Source organism: Myodes glareolus, chromosome 17, assembly GCF_982192425.1.
Source record: "Myodes glareolus chromosome 17, mMyoGla1.1, whole genome shotgun sequence".
In the NCBI taxonomy this organism is placed as follows: Eukaryota; Metazoa; Chordata; class Mammalia; order Rodentia; family Cricetidae; genus Myodes; species Myodes glareolus.
Window position 1 is genome coordinate 61,785,888 of NC_142042.1, and position 27,490 is coordinate 61,813,377.

The 27,490-nt window shown below is 40.0% G+C and overlaps 1 protein-coding gene and 1 non-coding gene across 4 annotated transcripts; one reads left to right on the forward strand and one right to left on the reverse strand.

Annotated features, from left to right (window-relative positions):
• Positions 1-2,180: 2,180 nt before the first annotated feature.
• Positions 2,181-26,834, reverse strand: Golph3l (golgi phosphoprotein 3 like). Of its 3 annotated transcripts, none has more exons than XM_048427976.3 (5): positions 26,638-26,832; positions 24,178-24,366; positions 13,077-13,208; positions 11,330-11,444; positions 2,181-4,389 (listed from the first exon to the last, which is right to left on the reverse strand). In XM_048427976.3, the coding sequence occupies exons 2-5, from the start codon at positions 24,358-24,360 to the stop codon at positions 3,962-3,964; spliced, it is 858 nt and encodes a 285-aa protein (XP_048283933.1). In that variant the 5' UTR covers positions 24,361-24,366; positions 26,638-26,832; the 3' UTR covers positions 2,181-3,961. The 3 variants fall into 3 exon arrangements, with proteins under 3 accessions (XP_048283933.1, XP_048283934.1, XP_048283935.1); XM_048427977.3 differs by having other exon boundaries at positions 24,178-24,392; XM_048427978.3 differs by lacking the exon at positions 13,077-13,208 and having other exon boundaries at positions 26,638-26,834.
• Positions 5,239-5,341, forward strand: LOC125396148 (U6 spliceosomal RNA). Its single transcript, XR_007230727.1, has one exon. It is a non-coding gene; the product is annotated as a U6 spliceosomal RNA (small nuclear RNA).
• Positions 26,835-27,490: the final 656 nt, after the last annotated feature.

A 27,490-nucleotide genomic window follows, 5' to 3' on the forward strand; every position in this document is an offset into this window, starting at 1 on the left:
TCCTGCTGGAGCAGAGCTATTACATGGGGGAAACCTTTCCCTGGTGAATTTGTGGTATTCCTTGGCTCCCACTTGCCAGGATACCTTTCATCCATCCGAACTGCAATGTTTACACTAACGGCTCGGCATTAGACCACATCTGCGATTCTTGTACTTGAGAGGCATAGACAAGAAGTTTTGAACTGCATCTAAATTCAAAGCCAGACCCTGCCCCAAAACAGAAAAAAAAAACAACAAAAAACAACAACAAAAAAAACAACCAAGGAATAATGGCAACACACACAGTCTTGATAGTAACATCCCACTGCTCTCTTGTGGTATACTAAATTTCCCAAAACAGAAACAGTCTATCTAATAACACTGTCAGATTCATCCCCACCCCCCGTTTCTCCCCCATTTCCCCCAGATAAGGGTTTCTCTGTGTAGCTTTGGCTGTACTGGAACTCTGAAAACCAAGCTGGCCTCAAACTCTAGAGATCCACCTGCCTCTGCCTCCTGAGTGCTGGGATTAAAGATGTGCGCCACCACCACCCAGCCCCACTTATTCTTTTTCTGAAGCTGGGTCTCACTGTGTAGTTCTGGCTGGCCTGTAACTCACTCTGTAGACAGAGGCTGACTTCGAACCTGCCTCTGACTTCTGAGTGCTGGGATTAAAGGTGTGTCATAATAATTTTTTTGGGGGGGGGTAACTTCTTATGAGATAGGCTTGGGAGCTACCTGTTCATTTCTCATAGCATCAGGTTTATTTCTCATGGGACAATCTGAGAAATACTACAACACACAGATTATTACTAAACAAGGCAAAGTCTGGTAAGCATAATAGAAATGTTTATAATGCTGTATAGGACTTTTAAAAGGACCCCTAGGCAGTGTAAGGTTAAAAAAAGTGTTCCTCACAAAGGTCATTTAGAAATTCCAGGACAAATCAGTGAAAGGTTTTCTTAATCAAATGGGAAGCAGAACTGGAGACTGAAGAGATGGCTGGGCAGTTAGGAACACTGACTGCTCTAACAGAGGATCAGGGGTTCAATTCCCAGCACCAACATGACAGCTCATAAGTGATTGTAAATCCAGTTCCAGGGCAATCTGACACCTTTACACAATTGTCTATACATCATAAAAAATTCTTTAAAAAAAAGTAGAACAAACCTTTAGGTTAGTTTGGTGGTGATGAATACAAATGTTCAGAAATTTAGGCAGAAAGACACTAGAGATGGGCAGTCTAGCCCAAGTCTACTGCCATCATTAGGTAAGAGATAATTAGGACTAACCTAGAAATGTCATAGCTAAGAGTTTTTTTAAAACAGGGCTTCTCTGTGTAGCCCTGGCTGTTCTGGAACTCACTTTGTAGAACAGGCTGGTCTCAAACTCAGAGATCAGTCTTCTGGGATTATAGGTTTGTGCCACTACCACTAGCCAAAATAAATCTTTTTTTTTCTTCTGGTTTTTCAAGAAAGGTTTCTCTGTGTAGCTTTGAATGTCCTGGAACTCACTATGTAGACCAGAGTGGCCTCAAACCACAGAGATACACCTGCCTCTCCTTCCCAAGTGCTGGGATCAAAGGCGTGCACCAACACTGCCCAATGAAAAGATTTTAAAATAATAAAAAGGGTCTGGGAATCAATGACCACAATTGTGCATGTGCGTGTATGTGATTTACTAGTTTAGCAATGATTTGAATACAAAGAATGAGAAAGCTATGTTTCTCCAGCTGACTATCAATAGAAGCAGTAAGTTAAAAATAAGGAATCAGGACCAGAGAAATGGCCAGCAGATAAAGGCACTTGCTGCCAAAGCTCATGACATGCTTCATTTTACATAGCAAAGTATAGCCAGTCCAAATAAAGATTTTTTTCCTGTTTCTTGTGCTGTTCTAAGGGAGGGAGGAATAATAAGCCAACCATATCTACAGTTACATTTTTATCAGCAAATAGTTAGAGTTAGTACATTATCAAGTGCATTGTTAGGTTCATCTCTTAGATAAACTCAAGTCATTTGTGGAATATTCAGAGAAATCATTCTCATTTTCTTCAACGGTAACATGGTATTACTGAGTAACTTACTTTGAGATGGAGACCCTACTGGGATGTTAGCTGGAGCCCAGGTCAGCACTGCTATGCCCTGCCAATACATACCATAATTAATGAAGTTATAAACCATGTACAGAGAAACCAGGGGCATAACTATTTTATCTTTATTATACAGAAATGTGATGGCAATTATACACTACATGAGTGTTTGGCAGTGAACATTATACAGATTTGAAGTGAAGACACCCTCATTTTATGGACATATAAAAATAAACACTGAGAGTTGCAGGAAAGCACTCAACTTCTATTCCCCCAATCAAGCTGAAGTTTTCCACAGGAAAACCTGGTTTCAATTCATGTTGAATTGTTCCAATGGGAAGACAAGCTAAGCTGCTAGATATCACATGGGCTGGCTTTGTACTTCTATAGAGAGCCAGACTAAGACTCTACTTGCTTCTCAAATTACAACTTGTATCTCATCTTATCTAAGAGACACATGAAACGAAAACAATAAAAATGAATTAGAAAACTTTCATGGATCTAGGTAGGTTCAGGGAGGAGATGAAGTTAGGGCAATTTACTTCTGAATATGAGGATTTGGTATGAGTTCGAGTCACCTGTATTGGCTGTGTGGCAGCCTGTTTCTCCCCAGTATTCAACAGGGAGCTTGAAATCAGCACAAGCCAGTGCTCTTCAAAGCCCCTAAACCTAGGCTTTGTATCAGTTGCCATTGACACTCAACTACCCATCTAAAAAGCATCTCTTCTAACAAAGTCTCTCTTCACCCTTACTACTGAAGCAAAAACATTTCAAGAGATTTGGCTACAATGATGGCTGTGTTGAAAGAAGACACAATTTGGAGGGTATTTGTAGATTAAATATAGACAGAATTATTGTCAAAGTCCTTAAATATAGGGAGTTTATCAATTTATACAGGAAATAAAAACAGGGATTATGAAGATATGGAGTCTGGCTACCTTATGCTGTTATCTGGGAACTGAAACTTACAATTCCCTTAATTTAATCATAGTAGAGACACATGATAAAAAAAGAAAAGACTTTAAATTTTGAGTGAGAGATAGTCTCATATAGCCCTGAACTTACTACACTACCTAAGGCTAATCGTCAGCTCCAGATCCTTCTGCCACCAGCTCCCAAGTGTGTCCCCCAAAACCCGACTTCAAAGATGAGAATTTTTCTGTTGCTTCCCTTTCCTATAAGTTCTAATACTGGCTGCATGAAAGAGGTGACTGAGGCACATTGCTTTTTAAATTCAGACTTTGTTTTAATGATTGCGGAAGTAGGAAAGATAGTGCTAAAATAGATCGTGGAATACATTTCTGCTTCTAGAACTATGGGAGTCAGGTCATCAAACTTGGAGTGTTTTCATTAGATAAAGATGAGAAAATCACAGGCAGGAGGTACAATCTCAGGGATCATTTGCTTCAAAAATTAGTCTTATTTCTTCTACTGCCCTTCATTTAAAGAGACAGTGATGTCAATAAGTATCATTGTGTACCAGCGTCAGAAAGATAAAAGCTGAGAAAATGTGATAAGGGAGAAAAAATTGAGAGAAAAAAATAAGGGTGAAAATAATGAATATACAATTTACTCTTCATCTTCACATTTTGTTGCTGGAAAGCTCTAATCCCCATGTAGATACTCCTGTTGATCCAAAAGTACACTGGTTAAAAATAAACCCAGAAATGGGAGATATTTATTGGATGTATGTGAGCTCACCCCTTTCATTCGGATATGGAATGGAAGTACGAGGAGAAACAGTCTGCTTAGAATGGTCATGGCCCATGAAGAGGCCCTGAGGTTGTCCTCCAAAAGTCATGGGCCTGATTAAAATAGAGGAAATAATGATGACAATATCTTATTACACAAAGCTCAGTGATGGGGTCTCTGAAGTCAGCAGCCTGCCGGCTCTAGGATTTGTTGAAGGCTGCCAGCACAGCCCAGATCATCTCTGTGGCGTTATGCTTTGTCCCTTCCACTTCGGGGTCCAGTTCTACAAGGTCCTTGGTTCGATTCATTGCCACATCATACTTGTCATCTGTCAGACAGGAGAAGACATTCTCTAGCACATCGGAGGAATGGGCCAGAACCAGGAGTGCCAATGTTCGCCTGTCCATTCGCTGAGGGTCGTTTACCCACCGTTCTAGCACACTGTCTTGAAGTTTTTTCACTAGTCGCTGTTTTTCTGTCGTATTGGTCACTGGATGAGTGGTCATGTCGAACAGCAGGAAATTCTGCTTCTCTGTGGTTAGAATACCCTTCTCCACTAGATTCTTGGCAATTCGCTCTCGCACATTTCTAAGTTGGTACTGTAATTTGAAGGGGTTCCACGTCTCACCTTTGAGAAAGAAACAGAGGAAAACAAATAGAAAAAGTCAGCTTGTTATTTGAACTTTAAAAATTTAAAAGCACAATTTCCATCCATGAGGAAACAATGTCAACTCTCTCTCTTTTTTTTTTATTTATTATGTATACAATATTCTGTCTGTGTGTATGTCTGCAGGCCAGAAGAGGGCACCAGACCTCATTACAGATGGTTGTGAGCCGCCATGTGGTTTATTTTTGTCATAAATTTTTGTTGTTATTATTTGTATTTATGTATGTATGCAGGTGTCCATAGAGGTCAACAGAAGGTGTTGAATATCTGGGAACTGAACTCAGGTCCTCTGGAAGAGCAGGAAGCACTCTTCACCATTGAGCCATCTCTCCGACCCCTTATTTCAGTTCATATATAACTCTGTGATGTTGTTAATCATTTTTGGATTAACACTTTGGATGTGTGTGAACATGGATGTTAGAGAATAGCCTCAAGGGTCATCCAGCCCTACCTTACTCTCTTTCTTTCAGACATGGTCTCTCATATGCCTGGAGCTTGCCAAGAGGGCTGGTTTAGCTGGTCATCAAGCTAGCCGCCCCACTGGGATCATAAATGCAGATATGTGGCCTAGATTATTCTCTCTCTCTCTCTCTATCTCTGTCTCTCTGTCTCTCTCTGGGTTCTGGGGATCAAGCTCAAGTCCTTATGTTTGCAACACCAATAGTTTACTGATTGGGCTCTCTCTCTAGCACTTATTCTTGTATTTTTTTTTTTTTTGCCATTCTCTTCAAGATACCAGTTTTTCTGGGATGACTTCTCTTCCATATCACATGTGTTCTACTTGGGTTGGTAAAACTGAAAAGACTATGTTTGCTTTAGCAGCACATATACTAAAATTGAAATGATATAGAAAAGATTAGCATGGCCACTGAGCAAGGGTGACACGTAAATTTATGAAGCATTTTATATCTAAAAATAAAATATAATTGAGAGGACTAAGATCCCCTTCTTCTACTTATCATGTGAAAGGCCTATTCAGGAGTCGTGGACTGGCAATTGGAGCTCAAACTGCCCCATTCTAGCTTCTTTGAAGAGTAAAGGTCACTGACTAGAAAATGAAAGCCAAGAGGATGAGAGGCTGCCACTCCACTAACAGCAGGGTATTACACACTAGAAGTGGACTAAAAGCCTGAAGGAAGGATTCCATACCTGTACCTAAGATGTCCACTTGATCAAGTGTAAAGAATCCTAAATCTAAAGGTGTTGAAAACCATGGACATCTTGGTGCAGAACAATTGCCAGGATACTGAGAGAAAATATCAAATAACAGAGCCCCCTGAAATTTAACAGTAACCAGAGGAAACAGCAGGAAAACTCTGCTGGAATCATGGTCAGCGCTGGTGAATGCATGAGTGTGTGTACAAGATGCACATACTCAGGACGAACTGGAACAGGATTTGATTAGAGGATGTCACTGACACCAGGGGTTAAAGCATAGCTGCTGACAGAACACATAACAGTAAGCTGTAGTGCCGCCCGCCCCCCAACATCCTTCCTGAGACGGCATCTCAGCATGTACAGGGTAGCTTTGATTTCCTTATGTAGCTCAGGCTGGCCTTAAACTAGTGATCCTCCTGCCTCAGCTTCTTAAGAGCTAGGATTACAGGTGTGCATTCTCATGCCCAGATAATATGTTGCTGTAACTCTAAGAAGTTAGGCTTAAAATACAATCACGTGCTGGGCGGTGGTGGCGCACACCTTTAATCCCAGCACTCGGGAGGCAGAGATAGGAGGATCTCTGTGAGTTTGAGGTCAGTCTGGTCTACAGAGTGAGTTCCAGGACAGGCTCCAAAGTTACAGAGAAACCCTGTCTTGAAAAACAAAAAACAAAACAAAATACAATCATGCATCTCTGGTAGACTCTTTCAGGTTCTCTTGGAATGCTGGTTTTCTACATTGCAGAAACTCTATTTGACCTGGTGAAGCTGAGAAGACCAAGGTTTGCTTCTGCTTGAAGAACAGAAGCTGTATTCCTGGTGTGGTAGGCTGGCAACATTGGGACCCTAATTGTCCTATTCTAACTTTGAGGAGAAGTTCTGCACTGGAAGGGGCAAGCTGTGTTCATAATCAAGAAGGTAGTCTTCCTTAGAAGAAAACTGAAAAGGAACTTCAAGCTACTAGCCCTTATTCTTATATGGGGTAAATGGTAAATTTTCTGAACTATGTTACCTGTGTCAAAATCACATATCACACATATTCAACAGTAAAAGGGTAAAAAAAAATCTAACTAGTGGGGCTAGAGTCCAGCTCAGCAGTTTAGCACATGTGATGCCTTAAAATGAATCCCCAGCACCAAAGAAAGAACAGTAACATTTAACTGGGACAAGTATGGTGGCCTATGCCTTCAGTCCCAGCACTCGGAAGGCAGAGCAGGAACATGAAGGTTTCAGGGTCATCTTCAGTTATATGATGAGTTTCAAGATCAGCCTAGGCTACGTGAGATCCTGTTTCAGTAAACAACAATTACAATAACGACAAAACCCCAAAGTGGAGTTGGAAAGATGGCTCAGGAGGTGAAAGAAGTTGTTGCTCTTTCAAACAAAGAACTTGGGTTTGGTTTCCAGCACCCACAACGGTAGTTCATAACTGTCTGTAACTCTAGTTTCAGGGAATCTGATGCCTTCTTTTCACTTCTACAGGCTCTGCACACATGTAGTGTACTAATATACATGTAGGCAAACACTCAATGGTTACTCTTCATTGCTGACTTGATGCAGAATCCCAGGAGAGGGCTGGCGAGAAGGTATAGCAGGTAAAAAGTGCTTGCTGTGAGAGTCTGGTGACCTGTGGCTGACCCTTGAAACCTATGGTGGAAGAAAAGAATTAACTCCTGAAAGCTATCCTCTCACCTGTCCATGAGTAAGTGGCATGATAGCGTCATGTGCACACACACACACTAATAATAAGGGGCAACCCTTGAGATGGCTCAGTGTGTCAAGGCACTTGCTGTCAAGCTTGCCAATCTGAGTATGGACTCTGACCTGAATAGTGGGAGAAAACTGACTCCTATAAGTTGTCTTCTGACCTCCAGATGTGTAAGTGGTACATTCTTGTGCATACCCCACATACCAACTATATAAATAAAACTTTAGCAACAATCAAAAGAAATTGCCTAGAAGGCATATCTCCAGCATGTCTGTTAGAGCATATCCAAGAGGTTTAGCTGAAAATGAGAGACCTATCCCTAGACATTGGATGTGTACCTGGTCTGAATAAAAGGAGACAAAGGAAAATCTTTTGCACACCAGCATTCATCTCTCTGCTTCCTGCCTCCCACTCCTAATGCTATGCCTCCCCTGCTAGGATGGACAGTAGTATCCTGACGTGGGATGTAACCTTCTGTATACATGTTGCTTTTATTGGTTACTGAATAAAGCTGTTTCAGCAAATGGCTTAGCAGAGTAAAGCCAGGTGGGAAACCCAGAGATATAGAGAGAGTAGGTGGAGTCAAGGAGCTGCCAGCCAGTCACTGAGAAAACAAGACATGTAAAAAAATCAAAAAATGAGGTAATGTTATGGCTACATGGCAATACATAGACTAATAGAAATGGGTTAATTTAAGATATAAGAGCTAGCTAGAAATATGCCTGTCAAAACTTTTCTTCTTCTTCTTCTTCTTCTTCTTCCTCTTCTTCTTCCTCCTCCTCCTCCTCCTCCTCCTCCTCCTCCTCCTCCTCCTCCTCCTCCTCCTCCTCCTCCTCCTCTTCTTCTTCTTCTTCTTCTTCTTCTTCTTCTTCTTTTTCTGAGACAGGGTTTCTCTGAAGCTTTGGAGCCTGTCTTGGAACTAGCTCTTGTAGACCAGGCTGGCCTTGAACTCACAGAGATCCGCTTGCCTCTGCCTCCCGAGTGCTGGGATTAAAGGCAAGTGCCACCACCGCCTGGCTAAATGCATACTACTCTTGCAGAGGATCCCAGCACCTGTGTTAAGTGGCTCATGACAGCCTATAACAACAGCTACAGGGGTAGGGGTCTTACACTCTCTTTTGGCCTTTGTAGGCATTGGCACTCACATGACTATTTCCACACACATACAGACACAAACTCATAATTAAAATAAAAATTAGAAAAACAATCTCAACAGTGATATTGAAAACTATATAACCATACAGAAATTCTGGAGTTTGAGAGAAAAATAAGCAAAATAAAAAATTTATTTAAAAGTTCAACAACAAAATTGAGCTAGCAAAAGAATCAGCAGTCATTGAAACAATAGAGATTATGTGGTTTAAGGTGGGCATTGTGAAGAATGCCTGTAACTCCAGCTCCTAGGTAGAAGAATCAGGAGTTCATGGTTATCTCCTGATACAGAGTAAGTCTGACGCCACTCTAAGCTATGTGAAATCTTGTTCAACAATACAAAATGAAGTTACATTGTCTGGAGAGAGCTTCAGAGAAATGTGAGGTGCACTCAGGACCTACAAGTGTAAAAGTATATAGAGAAAGATGATGGAAAAAAGGGGAGAGAAAAAAAAAGCAGAATACTAAATCCCACATTTCATAAAAAAGACTTGCTCATACATTTTGAGCCCAATGAACCCCACACAGGATACATGTAGAGAGAACGATATCTAGGCCAGGTACTAAGACGCAGTCTAGGAAGAGAGCCTGAGAAAAATGACTTGTCACATCAAAGCTGCAGTGAGGTCAGCAGCTGACTTAGTCAGAAGAAGTGGAGTACAGAAAAGTAAAATGATTACTTCAAAGCACTGACTGACAAAACTGTCAGTCAAGAGCTTTCTTTTCTTTCCTTTTCACAACGTCTCTCTATGTAGACCTAGCTGTTCGGAAACTCACACCCGTCTCTACCTCCTGAGTACTAGGATTGAAAGTGTGCCACCACACCAGGAATTACTTAATTTTTTTATTTTTTGAGACAAGGTTTCAGAAGGTTGTACAAATGGGGCACTTGCCAACTAAGTCTGACTACCTCAGTTCAATCCCCTGACCCAGCTGGTAAAAGGAGAGAAGCACCTCCTCAGAGTTGTCCCTAATCCCCACATGTGCACTACAGTAGTGGAGCTGGGGGATGGGCATGTACATGCATAAAAAACATAGCAAGAAAAAAATTTTTTTCATGACAGGGTTTCTCTGTATAACAGCCCTAGCTTTCCTGGAACTCACTCTGTAGACCAGGCTGGTTTTCATAGAGATCTGCCTACCTCTGCCTTCTGAGTGCTGAGATTAAAGGCATGCATACCAAACTAAAAAAAGATTTAAATTGTTCACAAATGTTTATAGTAGCCTAGGTCCCAACAGCAAACTCAAATATCCATCAGCTAAATGGCCAAAAAAATGTACACAAATTCTTGAAATATTGGCTGTAAAAGCAGACAATTCTGGGAAATTCAAGATAGAAAGATTTTATCTATGTCAATGTCCTAGTTGTCATCTCAATAAATATTATTATTATTTTGAGATAAGGTTTTACTATGAACACCAGGCTGATCTTGAACCTCTCTGCCTTAGTCTCGCACATGGTAGGATTACAAACCTTTGCTACTATAGCTGGCTTAAATTGTTTTTACCTAAAAAAATTTATAGTATGCACATGTGTGTGTGTGTCTGTGTGTATCTGTGTGTGTTTGTAGGCATGCTCTTGTGGGCATGTACACTTCCAAAGGGACCAGAGAGGGCATCAGATTCTTTGGAGCTAGAGTTACAGGGGTTCAGGATCTGAAACTGCATCCTCTTTGACAGTAGTAGTCATTCTAATCATTGAACCATCTTTGAAGACTCCCAAGTTTTACTTTAGTTTCTTATGCACACGCTTTTTGGAGGAGGGTATTGGGAATTGAACTCATTTTTTGGTGTTTTTGAAATGGTGTTTCCAAACGTAGCCTACATTGGTCTTGAACTATCAGTAATTCTGCCTCAGCCTCGCAAGTGTGTACTGGCATTTCATTTGTATTTTAATAAATAAAGCCTGCCTGAAGATCAGAGGGTAAAACAGCCACACTAGTAAGCTTTAGAGACACATACCTATAATCTCAGGAGCGACAGTAGTTTGCTATAGAAACCGGGTGGTGCATGCCTTTAATCCCAGTAGTACATGTCTTTAATCCCAGCACTAGAGAGGATTATAAATGGGAGGAGACAGCTCTCACACACAGTCTCATTCTGAGATTCCTGAAGGCAGCATCGCCATTTTGGACTGAAGCAGAGGTAAGAGCCAGTGGTTGGCTGCTTTGCTTTTCTGATCTTCAGGTTGAACCACAATTCCTGTCTCTGAGTTTTTATTAATCGTGCTATACAAATGCTAGGGTTATAGGTATATACCATCATTCTTGGCTAATAAAGTTTAAAAAATGCTTATTTTAAAAAAGGGTTGGTAAAATAGTTTGGCAGGTAAAAACACAAAGTCTAACAATTTGAGTTAATAGTGGGAGACCACATAAAGGTGGAAGGAGAGAACTAACTCTAAAAAGCTGTCCTTTGATCTCTACCTATGCACTCTCACACGTCAGTCCACACATACACAATGCATAAATATACATTTATACATAATATACACATACACATACACAACGTTTCTTGGAAAGGTCTGGGGATAAAGCTCAGTTGGTCAAGTGCTGCCTGGCATCCTTGAAGTCCTGGATTTGATTCTTAGCACCTCATGAACTAGGGTGATGGTTTATGCCTATAATCCCTGCACTTGGGAGGTGAAGGCAATATGATTAGAACTTCAAGGTCATCTTTGGTTGCACAGCAAGTTCGAGGCAGCCTGGGCTGTATGAGGTTCTGTAGGACTGCGGATGATAAACTGATGTGCTTGAAAAGCTGTAGGTGCTAGTTACCCACTGATCGTACCTAGCATGCTGTACTTCTCTACTTTCCCTCTAACCTTATGAGTAAGCTAAGATGACCAAGGGTGGGATTTGGGTATTATTTTTAGTCATCTCACCAGTGAGTAGCTCTATCCATGTCTGGACAGTTTCTGTTGGCTCAGTTGCTTTGATGTGTTTGAGAGTTTCATCCAGCAAAACATCACCTGTTGGGTTGTCCGACTTTAGCAGAACCTTAAAGAAACAGAGAACACTGTTTACTCAGATGAAAAATTCTTCAGTGTACAAATATACACATTGCTGGTTAAAAGGTGGGAGGAAGCAGAATATACTGCCCATGTCATGGAAGAGTTTAATATGTAGTATGACTTCATAGTAGAAAGATAAAATTACATTCGAAGTGGGACCTAGCAGTAAATGTTATAAATAAAACGGACAAAACATTCCATATTATCTTTCTGAGTTTGGAAAACCTCCTTGTGAAACCACTAATAAAGGCAGGAAGTTCAGAAAAGTAAGTTAATTTGGGTGAATGTTATCAAGCCTGGCTTTTGATTTCTTTGGGAGAGCCAAGTTGAAATGTCTAGCCAATAATTAGTATGTTCCTGGACGTTAAAGCTAAAGAAATGTCTACAAATTTGGAAGTGAATTTCCTGGAGGTAATAGACACAGCTAAAGAAGTAATGGCATTTCCAAAAGGCTAGAAAACCGGGCTGGAGAGATGGCTCAGAGGGTAAGAGCACTGGCTGCTCTTCTCCGAGATCCTGAGTTCAATTCCCAGCAACCACCTGGTGGCTTGAAACCATCTGTAATGAGATTTGATGCCCTCTTCTTGCCTGCAGGCATTCATGCAGACAGAACACTGTATATATAATCAACAAATCTTTACAAAAAAAAAAAAAAAAAGAAAAAGAAAAAGGAAGAAAAAAAATTACCTAACAGGATACAAACTGATACTTGGCTATTAGGAATGGAAAAGTAAAGGCCAAATGCACTCATGATTTCCTCAATCTACATAATATTTTATTTCATACATAGAGAGGGAAAGATAATCAACAGTATCCTAAATGTGATTTTTCCATGTTAGAAAAAGACAAAACTGGGTTGGAGAGATTGCTCAGTGGTTAAGAGCACTGGCTGCTCTTCCAGAGGTCCTGAGTTCAATTCCTGGCAACCACATGATAGCTCACATCTGTAATGAGATCTGGTGTTCTCTTCTGGTCTGCAGGCATACATGCAGCCAGAACACTGTATACATAATAGATAAATAAATCTGAAAAAAAAAGACAAAACCAGGTTTCTTTGATTCACTAAGCATATCTAATTTTTTTCCCCTATAAGATAACTAAATTGGTGCTGGAGGGAGGGCTCAGCGGCTGAGAGCACTGGCTGCACTTCCAGAGGACCCAGGTTAAATTCCCAGCACCCACATGACAGCTCACAATTGTCCAAAACTCCAGTTCCAGGGTGTCTGACACCTTCACACTATTGTACAGAAAAATAAGGTTGAATAAATTACACAACTAAATCAACTAGACAATGAGACAGCTGAGCCAGTGTTTATCTTATCTAAATATTCAAATTTTCTTTTATGTATATGAGTGTTTTGCCTGTATGTATGTACTTTGTGCACCACAGGTGTACAAGTGTATACAATGCCTGTGGAGGCCAGAACAGGCTAAGATCCCTAGAACTGGAGTTAGAGATAGTTATTAGCTGCCATGTGGGTGCTGGGAACCAAACTTGGTTCCTCTGCAAGAACAACAAATGCTAAAAAAAAACCCATCTCTTCAGCCCTCAGATATTCTTATTCTTTCAAAATGTACTGTTGGTATTTGACTCTCTACAATTCAGAGGATATTGTACCTTTCTGTCTAGGAGTCGCTTCTTACGCATGGTGGGAGGTTCCAGATAGATTCGACCCCGCATGGCTAGCTCTATCAGGATGCCTCCTCGAAGCCCAGAGGATATACAATCATTCCAGAAAGATGTGTAGCCCTAGGAGAGAGAAAAGAAAACAAAAAATATTCTGAAAGTAATACTGACTTTCAGCCAATACCTTAAGAATAAGGTGTGATTTTTTAAAAAATATTTATTTATTATTTATATTCTGTCTGCGTGTATGCCTGCAGGCCAGAAGAGGGCACCAGACCTCATTACAGATGGTTGTGAGCCACCATGTGGTTGCTGGGAATTGAACTTAGGACTTTTGGAAAAGCAGGCAATGCTCTTAACCTCTGAGCCATCTCTTCAGCCCCCAAGGTGTGATATTTTTGATTCTTTTTACATCATACTGCATGAACTCAAAGCAAGGTACAGAATAAGATGAGGGCATGTTGTGTTGCTGTTTGAGCAGTGCTTGGGACTGAACACAGGGTCTTACAAATACTAAGAAGTGCTCTACGACTGGGCCCCAACCCTAAACCACCAGAATATTTCATTAGTCACTGAAATCTAATTTTTATTATATTTATTTTTGATTTTATTCTAAATTAGTACCATGATGAGTCTATGGAGGTCAGAGGACAATTTGGGAGTTAGTTCTCACCTTCCACTATGTAGGCTCTGGGGATTGAACTCAGGCCATTAGGCTTGGCAGCAAGCACCTTTCTCTGTTGAACTATTTAATCAATTGCCTTAATCTAAACACCCAAAGTACTATTTTTTGTCTGACTTTTGAGTTAGTGACTTTCTATGACTTGATATTTCTACAACAATTGGCATGTCAAACGTTGATTTCAATTGAGAAGTGCTCTGGTTTGAAATAAATATTTTTCTTACATTTATTTATCTATTTATGATAGGATGAGGTATGGACATGCAGGGGTCTGAAGACAATTTTCAGGAGCTGGTTCACTCCTTTCACCATGTGGGTCCTGAGGATTACATAGATTGGTACTAAATTGCCTTTCCACACTGAACCATCTTCATGGCAGGAGTTTTGGTTGGAAAGGTTTGCAAGATGCCCTGAATTGCAGAGCAGTACATAGGAAAGGTAGAAATGAAAGCACAAGCTATGTCTATTGTTTTGTTGTTCTTCTTCCTAGAGATCTAGGTGTAACGAGTCTTTCTCTGTCCTGCCAGCCAGCTTCCAAACAATGACACAGAGACTTCTTTTAATGATGAAAGCTTGGCCTGTAGTTTAGGCTTGTTCCTAACTAGTATAACAAATTAATATATTTAAAGATTTATTTATTATGTATATACCATTCTGCCTCTATGTATGCCTGCATGCCTGAAGAGGGCACTAGATCTCATTACAGATGGTTGTGAGCCACCATGTGGTTGCTAGGAATTGAACTCAGGACCTCTGGAAGAGCAGCCTGTGTGCTCAGTCTCTGAGCCATCTCTCCAGCCCTAACCCATTTATATTAATCTACACTGTATTACGTGGAGTTACCTCTCTTCCATCTTGCACCTCCTGTTTCCTCTCCATGTCTCTTGACATTCTGTGTACCTAGATTCTCCTCCTTTTCCTTTCTTTCCCTGGAAATCCTGTCTATACCGCCTGCCTAGCTATTGGCTGTTCATCTTTTTACTACATCAATCACAGCAAATACATTTCACACAGTATACAAATATCCCACAATATCTAGGTATGTATTATTTGCAAACTTTCCCTGTTCCTTTGTGTGTGTGTGCATGTATACTGTGACTGAACTCAGGGCTGTGTACATTTTAAGCTACATCTCCACCTGAACAAACTATTCTGATGCAGACACTGGACAAACCACCAATTAGTTAAGGGACCTGGGTATGTTACTTGACCTTTCTGAAATTCAATGTCTTTATAGGTAAAACAGGGACACTAATACCTATTTTTATAACTTGTTGTGAGGACACAGTAAAATGAACTATTTGAGGAAGGGGTTGAGCACAGGGATGAACTACAAAAATACATGTTAGCTATCTTTTCTGGGAGATACAGGGAATACACAAAGATGTAAGACAGTTACTACATAAAGCAGCCAAGAATCTAGCTGAAAACTTAAATAAAAGCTGAACTGAAAGAATAGGAGAGACAGGCTTATTAAACACTGATAAAAGTTTAGTTTGTATGACAGTTCTCTAAGTATAAGTCACACAGGCGTCAGAGCACAGAAAGGCTGAGGCTATAGGCCCTGAGCTGGGGATTAAAGGATAGGTTTAATTTCTTCAAGAAAACCATCCAACTCCTATTCTTAGCTATAAATAACAGAGAGATCTCAGATACATTTATGGAGATCAAGTTCAAGGGCTTTGTTTTTGTTGTTGCTACTGTTTATTGACATGGGTTTTATGTAACAGAGGTTGGCTTTGAACTCCTAATTCTGTTTCTATCTCCTGGTGCTGGGATTATTTAACTCAAAGTTTTAAAGAAAAATTCTGAGAGCCAAGTTGTGTAGGGTCAGGCTTTGAATTTCCAAATAAAAGGCAAATAATCCCGAAGGCTTTGATCGAGGAGTTATGGTTAGCATTGGACGAACTAATTATAAATTGCTCAGTGGCTGGCAAGAGGCTCAGGAGGTTGGATGGAGTGCTTGTTGCCAAGTCAGATGATTTGAATTCCAGTCCCACAACCCATGTGGTGGAAGGAGAATCAACTCCCAAAGGTTGTCTTCTGACTGCTGTATCTCTTACACCAAAATAAATATGAAAGACTGAACTATATTTGTATGTGTGAGAATATATACATGCACATACTATAATGCCTGTTTAGAGAACAACTCTCAGAATCACCTCTCCTCCATGTGGGAACCCTGGGATCAAATTCAAAGCATCAGGCTTGGTAGCAAGTGCTTTCACCTGTTAAACTATCTTGCTGATCCTCATTTTAAAACTTTTAAAGCTGGGCATGGTGGCACATGACTGTAACCCCAGAATTTGAGAACTGAAAGCAGGAAGGTCAGGCATTCAAGGTCATCTCTCAGCTATATAGCAAGTCTGAGGCTAGCATCAGCTACCTGACAAACTGTCCCTATGTCTAGATATCTTTGAATGGCTCTACTCAGTTTTCAGGATTGAAAACTAATTAAACCAGAAGGCTGCTGGCTAGTCTCCTCTCTAGCCTCTACTTCTTTATTTGGTTTTTATTTATTTAAAGATTTATTTATGTATGTCAGGTAGTGTGGCACACACCTTTAATTCCAGCACTCAGGAGTCAGAGGCAGGCAGATCTCTGTGAATTCGAGGCCAATCTGGACTACAGAGCTAGTTACAGGACAGCTAGGGCTATTCTACAGAGAAACCCTGTCTTGAAAAACCAAACAAAAACATCAACCAAAAACGGGGTTGGGGAGATGCTCAGCAGTAAAGAACACTGGTTGCTCTCCCAGAGTTCAATTCCCAGCACCCACATGGCAGCTCACAACTGTCTGAAACTCCAGTTCTAAGGGATCTGACACCCTCATGACAGATATATACGCAGGCAAAACACCAATGCACATAAAATAAAAATTATAAATGAACAAACCCCCCAAATAAGCAAAGATTTATTTATGCGTCTTAGTGTTTTGCTTGTTTGTATGCGTGTGTACTATGTGCATACCTGTGCCTACACGAGTCAGAAGAGGGCATCAGACCACTTGGAACTAGAGCTATGGATGCTTGGGAGGTGGGTACTGGGAACCAAACCTGAGTCCTCTGCAAGAGCCACAAGTCCTCTTAACGGCTGAACTATGTCTCTAGCACCTACTTAGTTATATTTGAGACAGGGTCTAATGCAACCTAGGCTGGCCTCAAACTATGTAGCCTAAAAGTTTCTTCCTATGTCAGGCATGACGGTATACACCCTTGATCTTACCTACAAGAGAAATTCTGTCTCAAAAAAAAAAATAAAATAAAAAAAAAAGTTTCTTCTGCATCAATGTCCAGAGGCAGGTGCCACCATACTAGCTTTATGCAGTTTTACAGTCCTGAGGATCCCATCAAGGCTTCATTCTTACCAACAGAGCTTTAGGAAGAGACCAGCTGCTCTCTCTTCTGGATCATTATATTTTAGCCATCATCAATTATTTTAAGTTTTTTTCTTTATATTTATGCATGTGAGTGGTTTTCTTACATGTATGTCTGGGTACTATGTGCATGCCTGCTGCCCACAGAGGCCATAAGAGGGTGCTGGATCTCCTAGTTGTGAGCCATGTGGGTGCTGGGAATTGAACCCAGATCCTCTGGAAGAGCAGTCAGTGCTCTTAATTGCTGAGCCATCTCTCTAACCCCACATTTTGCTATATATTTTTTTTAACAATTTTATTTATATTTATCAATTGACTTTTCCCCCCTTGAAAAGGTCATGCTATACAGATCAGAATATCACAGGGATCACATCTTCTGTGTAACATTCTTCTAATGTTGTTTCTCTCTACACTCCATCATCTGGGTTATGTCCCTTACCTGATTGTGCCTACACACACACTCCTTTTCTAACCTCCGTTATATCATGATTAGCCTGTTTGTTCTCACTGTCCCTTAAGAGAATATCTTTGCTGGACATAGTGACATGTGCCTTTAATCCTAGCACTTAAGTGAATCTCTGTGAGTAACAAAGTCAGGCCTGACGCGCGCACACACAAAAAAGAGAAAGATAGAGATAGAGATACAGAGACAGAGAGAAGGAATGACATCCTTTAAGATATTATCTGCTCAATAAATTATTTTTCCTATAGAGATGGGGATAAAACCTAAGGCATAAACTTTCAAACATAAATTGATGAATTCAAGAAGTGTTTGTTAGGGTTGAGCATGGTGGCACATATACTTGGAAAGTGGAAAGATCAGGAATTAAAGGCCAGCCTGGTCTACATGAGATGATGTGTCAAAAAAAATCTAAAGTACTAAAAAAGCAAGTAAGCAAATACGTTAGCTTGCAAAAACCTCAGCTAAAGTCATAAACATTCATAAGACATCTCTGCCTGAGATATTTGACCCAAGACAGGAGTTACTTTCCTCTCCTGCCCAAGCCATGCCCACCCCAGGGACACACTTGATTCCTCTGTAAGGAGGGTACAGAGTACTTTTCAGCTTAATATTTGATTTTTATACAATTTAGCTACTCACTTAGATTGTTAAACTATAATTTACTTCAGAACAGACAGTTGATTCAGGTACAGCATATATAATCCTAACAGGTGTGCAAACATCATGACTAGAATTAACTGGAGGGAAGTTTTCCGTGTCCATTTCTTCCTTGCCACATGTAGCTTCTGTTCCAAGGACAATTCAGATTGCCAATAGAATTACAGAAGAGAAACACTGTAAATAAGGACACAGTGGTAACCAGGATGTAGATTTTTTTGTTTGTTCGTTTTGAGACAGTCCAGGATAACTTTGAATTCACTATAGTTGAGGTTAACTCTGAATGGAACCTACCAATGTTTCTACTCTAGAATGCTGGGTTATAAGTATGCACCACTATTTACTGGTGATTGGACTGGGGCTTTGTGAACACTCAGCAAGGACTCTAACCAACTGAGTTATACTCTAGGCTCGTAAGAACTCTTTAAATATAACTCTTTCCCATCACAGCATCTCAAAACATGTAAAACTCTCCACATGAGTCATTGAACTCATTAATATGCATTAGAAAAAGGTGTAAAAACATATTTAGTTTAAGAATTAAAAGCACCCGTGGAACTATAACATCAATTTAGAAAAGATAATGACTGGGGGAAAGGGGCAGGCATAGGTTCCATCAATGAGGACCACGGATGACAATACAGTCCATCATACCATTTACTAGGGTAAAACCTTAGAAGAGAGTCCATTTGTGTCATAAGTAGATGTAGAGTAGCCTGGGGGAAAGGAAAATATCGTTGCTTAAATTTCCAAGACTCTTTTCTCTTCATATATATATATATATATATAGATTGATGAAATCTCAAACTACCCATATTAAAGAATCTGTGTTAAAGTCCAATGCTTTGGTAACACAAAGGTAACCACTGAATCACTAAAATAGCTACAAATATGAGGAAGAAAAAAGAAAATATTTTGGGGCTTCTGAGAAAGAAAGAGAATTGCACACAACGTCAGTACCAGTTGGGGACCATCCTAGGACACCTGACAGGAGAACTACTGTTTGGGGTGAAGGTTAAGACAGGGGCTCACTTGTAGCCCAGGCTAGCCTTGTATTTATCATTCAGACCAGGCTGCAATGGACAACTATCCCACTACCTCTAACTACTGAGTGCTGAAATTATAGGCATATAACACAATACCTGGTCAGAATGAGATCTTTGGGTAGTAATTTTGTTTTGTACTGAAAATTAGATAATTTTTAAAAAGAAAAAGCCCATATTAAAACATATCATTTAAAAAGTAAAAGCCTAAACCAGGTATGGTGGCCCAGAACTTTAATTCCGAACTTTGGAAGACAGAGACAGAGAGATCTCTAAGTTAGAGACCAGCCTGCTCTATATTGTGAGTTCCAGGCCAACCAGACAGCCAGAGCTACACAGAAAAACCCTGTCTTGACCACCTCCCTGCAAAAAGAAAAGAAAAAAAGAAATCTCCTTCAGGTGACGATTATAAATAGTTTAGTGGGTAATTTTTTATAATTTAACATATGTTTGTTTGTATACCAAAAAAGAGAAAAGGAGTGCTAGGCATGGAGCTTAGTTGGCAGGCTGTTGTCTAGTATGCAAGAAGCTTAGGTTTGAGTCCCAGCACTGCATAAAAAAACAAAAACAAACTGGATACAGGTTCTTGCCTGTAATTCTAGCACTGGTGAAGTAGGAGCAGGAGGACTGGAAAGTCAAGGTCATCTACATTGTGATTTTGAGGCCAGCCTGGTATAAAGGAAAACCTGTCTTTAAAAAAACGAAAGATGAAAAGAAAGGTAATATTCTTTTGTCAGTGTGTTTCTAAATAAACTCCTAAGAGAAACATTTTAGTTAAAGATTATACATATGTATGATAATTTTGCTACTGTAAAAAGTCTGAGCAATAGGAGTCCATTCATACAAAGAGTCAACACTTAACACGGAATTTTCAATTAGTCAAGTATTCAAAGTGCCCTTCCTTAGTCAAACATCCTGGAAGACACACCTCAAAACAATCACGAATGTTACGTATCTTAAAGAGTTGGCAGTTGAGGATGGCAAATGGAAATGAGGAAGAAAAGAAAAGAAAAAAAACAAACCCAAAACTAAAGCATCATTAAGAACCAGGCATCCTGCTAAGGATGGTGGTGCTGCTCATCTACAACCCCAGCACTGGAGACTGGGGGCAGAATGATCAAGGTCACCATGGTTACAGAGATCAAGATCAGCCTCTGCTACAAGTTGTCTCAGAAACAACAACCCATACAACAGAGGCTATCCTGAGCTATCTGGTGATTTCCAAGACAGTGAGACCATTTAAAAAACCCAAATCCAACTGGGGCTGGAGAGATAGATGGCTCAGTAGTTGAGAAGACCTGAGGTCGATTCCCAGCACCCACATGGTGATTCAAACAGTGTGTAACTTCAGTCTCTAGGGATCCAACACCCTTTTCTGGCCTCCACAGGCACTGCATACACTTGGTACAAAAACATAATATGCAAGCAAAACACCCATATACATAAATTAAAAGTTAAAAAAATATTTTTAACCCTCACTCCAAATTTTAGAAAATGCTTATAATAAATAATAGAATGCTGGGAAGGTAACAATTTAATCCTCTCTACTTTAAAGCAGGATTATTTTCTTTTTTTTTAAAAATTCTGATAGAGGGTTTGGCTATGTAATTCCTGTTTGGCCTGAACTCACTATGTAAAACAGGCTGGCCTTTAACATGCAGACAGCTGGTACTACAGGCCTGTGATGCCAAACTCTGCTATGAGTTCCTCAATGAGGATGCTCGGAACAAAACTCAAGTCACCTGGAAAAGCAGTATGTGCTCTAAACTGCTGAGCCATCCCTCCATTCCTGATTATTAGTTTTGATTGTCAATTTGACATAATCTAGAATCACCTGTGAAGACCCACCTTGAGTGGCACTATTACTTAGGAGGGAAATTCTGAACTCATTTTTTGAGACAGGGTTTCTCTGTAGCTTTGGAGCCTGGGCTGAAACTTGCTTTGTAGACCAGGCTGGCCTTGAACTCACAGAGATCTGCCTGTCCCTGCTTTCCGATTACTGGGATTAAAGGTGTGTGTCACTGTGGCCTAGTGAGAACTGGCTGTTTTTACACCCATATGGCAGCTAATCATCTGTAATTCCAGTTCCAGGGGATCCAGTGCCTTCTTCTGGCCTCTGCAGGTACTGCAGACATACGGTGATACACATATATGCAGACAAATACTCATACACAAAAAATAAATCTTTAAATACTTATGTGTTTGTGTGATATTTGTGTTCAAGCTCCTTAGAGCAAATTATGTAAACTCCATCAATAAACTGCCACATAATCATTTTGCTTTGACTCTCATAAAGAGAGAATGTTTCCTTCTTTGCAGAAACAAGCAAGAAAAGGTACAAAGCATTAAAAAACACTGAAGCTAATCAAACTATGATGGAGACAAAAGGCTCACAGTAAATTTATAGGCTCAGTGGGTATAGTCAAAGGCCCAATATTAATTTGGTATCATATATTTTAAAACAGTATGCATTCTAGAACTGGGAGGAGCCAGGCGGTGGTGGTACACATCTTTAATCCCAGCAATTGGGAGGTAGAGGCAGGTGGATCTCTGTGAGTTCAACGTCAGCCTGGTCTACAAGAGCTAGTTCCAGGACAGCCAAAGCTACAGAGAAACTCTCTATCTTGAAAAACCAAAAAAAAAAAAAAAAACCCCAAACAAACAAACAAACAAAAAAACCAAAAACAAACAAAAAAACAAAACAAAAACCAAAAAACCAAACCAAACCAAACCAAACAGGACTGGGAGGAGGACCCAGGAGAGGCTCTAAGGAAGCAACTTAAGCTTTATTCTCCTACTGTCCAATAGGACTTTGATCTCTGGCTCATTTCCTTGGATTTTAAAGCTGGATATAATAATGAAGAAGACAAAGTTCTTCTTCTTTAATGGCCCATGTAAAGTGCACACACCAAGACAAATGAGCTCTTCTAATATACTTGCACTATTCACAATGAGCAAGACTCAGGGTTCATTCTACACAACCAGGAAACCAAAAGGAAAAAGCAGGTAGTGACCTAAAAATTAGACTTTGAAGTTTGAAAAAATTTTCATTACAAAATTTTTTTTGAGACAGGTCTCATGTAATGTGTGCTGACCTCAGACTCCCTTTGGAGACCAGGACAACCCTAAATTTCTGATCCTCCTTACTCCACTTCTTGTGTGCTCTGGGATTGCAGTACTTAGGGTCAAACCAAGGGCTTCCTGCATACTTAGCAAGCACTTTATCAGCTGACCTGCATTCCTAGCCCAAGTTTTGGTTAACTGAAATAGGATCTTGCTATGTAGTCCTGCCTTAGTTTTCCAAGTGCTGAAATTATAGGTGTGAGCAACCACACTTGACTCTGAAGTGAAATTGTCACCAGAAGGGGTAGTGAGATGGTTCAGTAGGTATAGGTGCTTACCATGAAGTCTGACAACTTAGATTTCATCCCTGGGACCCACATAGTGGAAGGAGATAACCACACACACTCTAAATAAATGTAAAAAAAAAATAAATCATCAGAGGATAAGAGAACCAACTTTCATAAATTGTTCTCTAACCTCCACATGCACACTGAGGCATGCTCACATACTCATGTGTACACACAAACAATATACATACAACTCACACAAACTAATTGAAAAATTATAAAAATTATCACCAAGTTAAAATTAATAGGTTCACTTCTCTTATAGGTATTTTTTTTTTTTTCTGTGACAGAATTTCTCTGTAGCCTTGAATGTCTTGGAACTGGATCTTTAGACCAGGCTGGCCTCGAACTCACAGAGGCCCTCTGCCTCTCAAGTGCTGGGGTTAAAGGTGTGTACCACCACAGGTGGATCCCCTTTCGTATTTGAGACAAGGTTTCAAACTATTAAGTATCTCAAGTTATCCTTGAACTCAGTATGTGGGTGAGATAACCTTGAACTCCTGATCCTCCTGCCTCCACCTCCCCAGTGCTGAAATTATAGAGGCATACCATCAACCCTGGGCTGAAAAATATTATTTCTACTATAAGAAACTCAATCATCATTTATAAAACAGATAGTCACAAATATTCCTTGTTTTTAATTTGCTTGTTTAATTTTGAGATAGTGTCTTGCTATATAGCCCTAATTAGCCTATAACTAATTAGGTAGATCAGGCTGGCCTTGAACTTATGAAATGCTCTTGCCCTTATCTCCTGAATACTGGGCTTACAAGTGTGTGCTACCATAACCTGCTGCTGTTCTTGTCTTTTAAGATTCGTAGATGGGCGGTAGGGGTGCATGCCTTTAACTCCAGCACTCAGGAGGCGGAGGCAGGCAGATCTCTGAGTTCGAGACCAGCCTGATCTATAGCGCAAGTTCCAGGACAGCCAAGTATACACAGAGAAACCCTATTTAGAAACAACAACAAAAGACTTCTCTTCCAGGCTCAAGAAGACTTGATTGAATGGTCCTCTTTCTCACTTTAATAAGAAATCATTACTTCACCATAAAACCGAGCTGGGAAACTACAAGTACTAACACTGTCTTATCCATCTCTGTTCTCCATAATTTTGCAATTAAATTATACTTCAAATAATTATGTTTCTGGATTTTACTTTGTAGATTTTTAATTTTTTTTTTTATTATTTATTATGTATACTGTGTTCTGTCTACATGCATGCCTGCACACCAGAAGAGGGCATCAGATCTCATTATAGATGGTTGTGAGGCACTACGTGGTTGCTGGGAATTGAACTCAAGACCTCTGGCAGAGTAGCCAGTGCTCTTAACCTCTGAGCCACCTATCCAGCCCCCTTGTAGATATTCTTTCCCATATTCCTCCAATACCAATGTGGCTGGAGTTACTTCCTAAAACATTCTAAGAGTTGTGCCTTTGAGCTAAACTTAGCTAATGTCATTACCTCTTTATCTTTTAATCCCAGGAGTAATACTTCTTCCATAAGAGTGAGGCGGATATCCTTAGAGTCTCCAGGGTCTTCATTATCTGGACTCCTTTCTTGATTAGTGTCTTCCTCACTTTCTACTTTCTTTTCAGAGCTCTTACTGACTTCAGTTCGACGGGTCCGGTGAGTTAACGTGGTCATTCTCACCTTGTTTATGGAGAGATGTGAAAAATCTGTGTGTGTTTTAGTAAATAAATATAAGTCCATAGAAGACACCCCCCTACCCACACACAGACACTATACATCTGAGAAAATATAGAAGTGCAAACACAGAATTCGGTAGTAAATAGAAACACTGGATAACATGCTCTCTTTTTCAAAGCATAACAGATTAAATTCCAAAAAGCAATGAAAAGTGATCACCAGTAATTTAAAAGCCCATCAGAAATGACCATCTTTCCAGGGAGATTAGTTCACTTATAACCCAAGATGGAATTTTTACCACTATTACTCCTCTTTCCTAAAATGGGTCCCCAAGTTAAATATGATGGAATAGCAAAACCTCAAGAGCATGTGGCCCTGAATACATATAATTTATAATTTCTATAAACAGTTAATGGCACATTGTGAAACATATACAAAAATATAAATAACAAAACCCCACATTTTAATATTTTAAAATTATTTTGTGCATAATATTTGTGGGTAGGGCACCATTTCCACATGTGGAAGTCAGAGGACAACTTTTTGGAACCCTCACTCCTACCTTTACACAGGTTCTGCAGATTAACTCAGGTTGCTTGGCTTGAGCAGCAATTGCCTTTACCCACTTAGTCATCTCTCCATGCCTATGTTTTATCATTTTCTTTTTATTTTTTTATGTTTTATTTAACTTTATCTTATGTGCATTGGTGTGAAGGTGTCAGATTCCCTGCAACTGGATCTTTAGACAGTTGTGAGCTGCCATGTGGGTGCTGGGAATTGAACCCACGTCCTCTGGAAGAGCAGTCAGTGCTCTTAACCACTGAGCCATTTCTCCAGCCCCCTATTATTTTCTTTTTTTTAAAAAAATTTATTTTGTGTATTTTAAGTTTTTTGCCTGCATGTATGTCTGTGTACTGCATGCATGCCTGGTGCCTAAGGAAGTGGTACTGGAAATCAAACTTGGGTCCTTTCTAAGAACATGTGCTCTTAACCACTAAGTCAATCTCCAGCCATATTTGCTTTCTTCTATCATAACAACTCATTTCATGAATTCATTTCGGAAATCACTAGAGTATTCACTTAAGTGAATATCAAGTATAGTAACTTAACATCCTTGTTCTATCTGGCTATCTTGTGAATACACAAATAGCTACAACAACCAAAAAAAAAAAAAACCCTCAGCAAGACTGTTAAAGGATTATCGAATTCTCAAAAGAAAACGGGACTGGAATGTGATTCAGTGTTATCGCATGTGTTAGAATGTACAAGGTCCCAAGTGCCATTCCCAGCAATAGGGAAAAAAAAAACAGAGCATACACCTTTTTTTTTATTCAGTATTACATTCCAAATCACCTGCAATAAAGCTAGCACATTTTATACAAATGGAAACGTCAATATTTATCATTAAAAATAAGTACTTAATATCAGCAATTATATATTCTTGAGATCAAAAGAATAATATTTAATAGGTGCTATGGCTGTGCCTAGTTCTACTCTATAACAGTTTTATCAGGGTGTCTTGTTTTCATTCTGCCTCTGATCCTTGTTATTCTGGGGTTCTCTCCCTTTTCCTTTCCTTCCTAAATGTCACCCTTTAAAGGCCTACAAAGACTCAACGAGAGGCCTTAAGGTGAATATCTCTCCATTATGCATATGGTCCATGGTTAGAACTGGCTTCTCTCTCAGCTGTACTCCAACAGAAATTTATTTATACTTACTCCCTTTAAATATTTATTATAGTCTCTCTTTTGTTATGGCTTATGTTAACTTAAACTTCTTGAGGGCTGGGATATTGTCATCTTGACAATATCTCCATTATATTCTCTATAGCAACTAGTACAATATCTTTAACGTTGTAACTGCTAAATAAATATATACTCATTAAAATAGATACTCAGGACTGTGATAATAAAAATAGAGATATGCACCAAGTATCTTACAAATAATTCGTAAAAGGGTACATTTCAAATATAATTTTTGGTGGGAAGAAAAGTGAAGAAAGAACAGAACACTGCCTTAGGGTACTAATTCTATTTGGCATTGAATCTGGGTTATTTACAAACCCAACCCAAGAAACTTTACATTCTCAGGGAAATGGTGGCAATTTTCTTTGAGGAATTTATCATCTCCCCGTGGACACTTATTAGTTAAAATTACCTTATTTGAAGACACGGCGACTAACAATACATAACTAAAAACCACCCTTTCTCTCTAAAGTAAAATACTGAGCAGCTTGTTGGACGTTAAAAAGAAGTGTTATTTTCTGTTCCTTACCTGACGTTGCTCCGGGGCTGCAGTGGGACGTAGGCTGCAGTTCGCACTCTATTTTTGGAGGACACCTGTTTCCCTCCTTACCCCAGTCCGGAGGTAGGTGAAAAACTTCTCAGCCACGCAGAGAGCACAAACTTCCTGATCCTTCGGTGCAGAGAGGGAATAACGCATCAGCTTCCTCAGGATCACTAGGCAACCTACCTTGGTGTTTCTTCATTGGACCAATCAGAACCCCCCAAGGTTGAGTCTAGCCAATCGAAGTCTACGAGGGGAGGCCCTCCGGGCTATTGTGTTGCGATCCAGACAAACATCACCAAAAGGAGGCAGGTTTGGGTTCAACCTGACAGCTGGTCAATCCAATGAAGAAACCTCGGTGGAGGCCAGGAAAATGCTGCGCCCAACCCCAATGAAATTACCCAATCAAAGTATCCCGTGAGACAACAAATGCTGCCAATCACGAAAGGATTCCGTTGGCCCATGTCAGTGTAGCAGGTGTGTTTCTGTGGCTCTTTCCGTAGTATTGGCACGACTGGGTAAGAAATGTTGGCATCCAAGCAATAAGGCTAAGAGTAAATCCCTCCTCCCCGCCCCCCGCGCCTCGATATCTTAACCCAGACTCTAGAAAAACCTGATCTGACCAGTTTGTGGACGTTATACCCTGTTTACACTGAACAGGATGGGTACATTCCTACCGTCAACACATAATAGCCCTATGGGGCACTTTGATAATCCTGTGGCTACTTACGGTATGTTTTGGAATATGGCTGCTGAAACTATAAGACACAAACAAATCAAATTTTAAGTCTTCCTTTTCTGAAGCAAAAGAAATAAATGGCAAAGCTGGAACTAGGTCCCA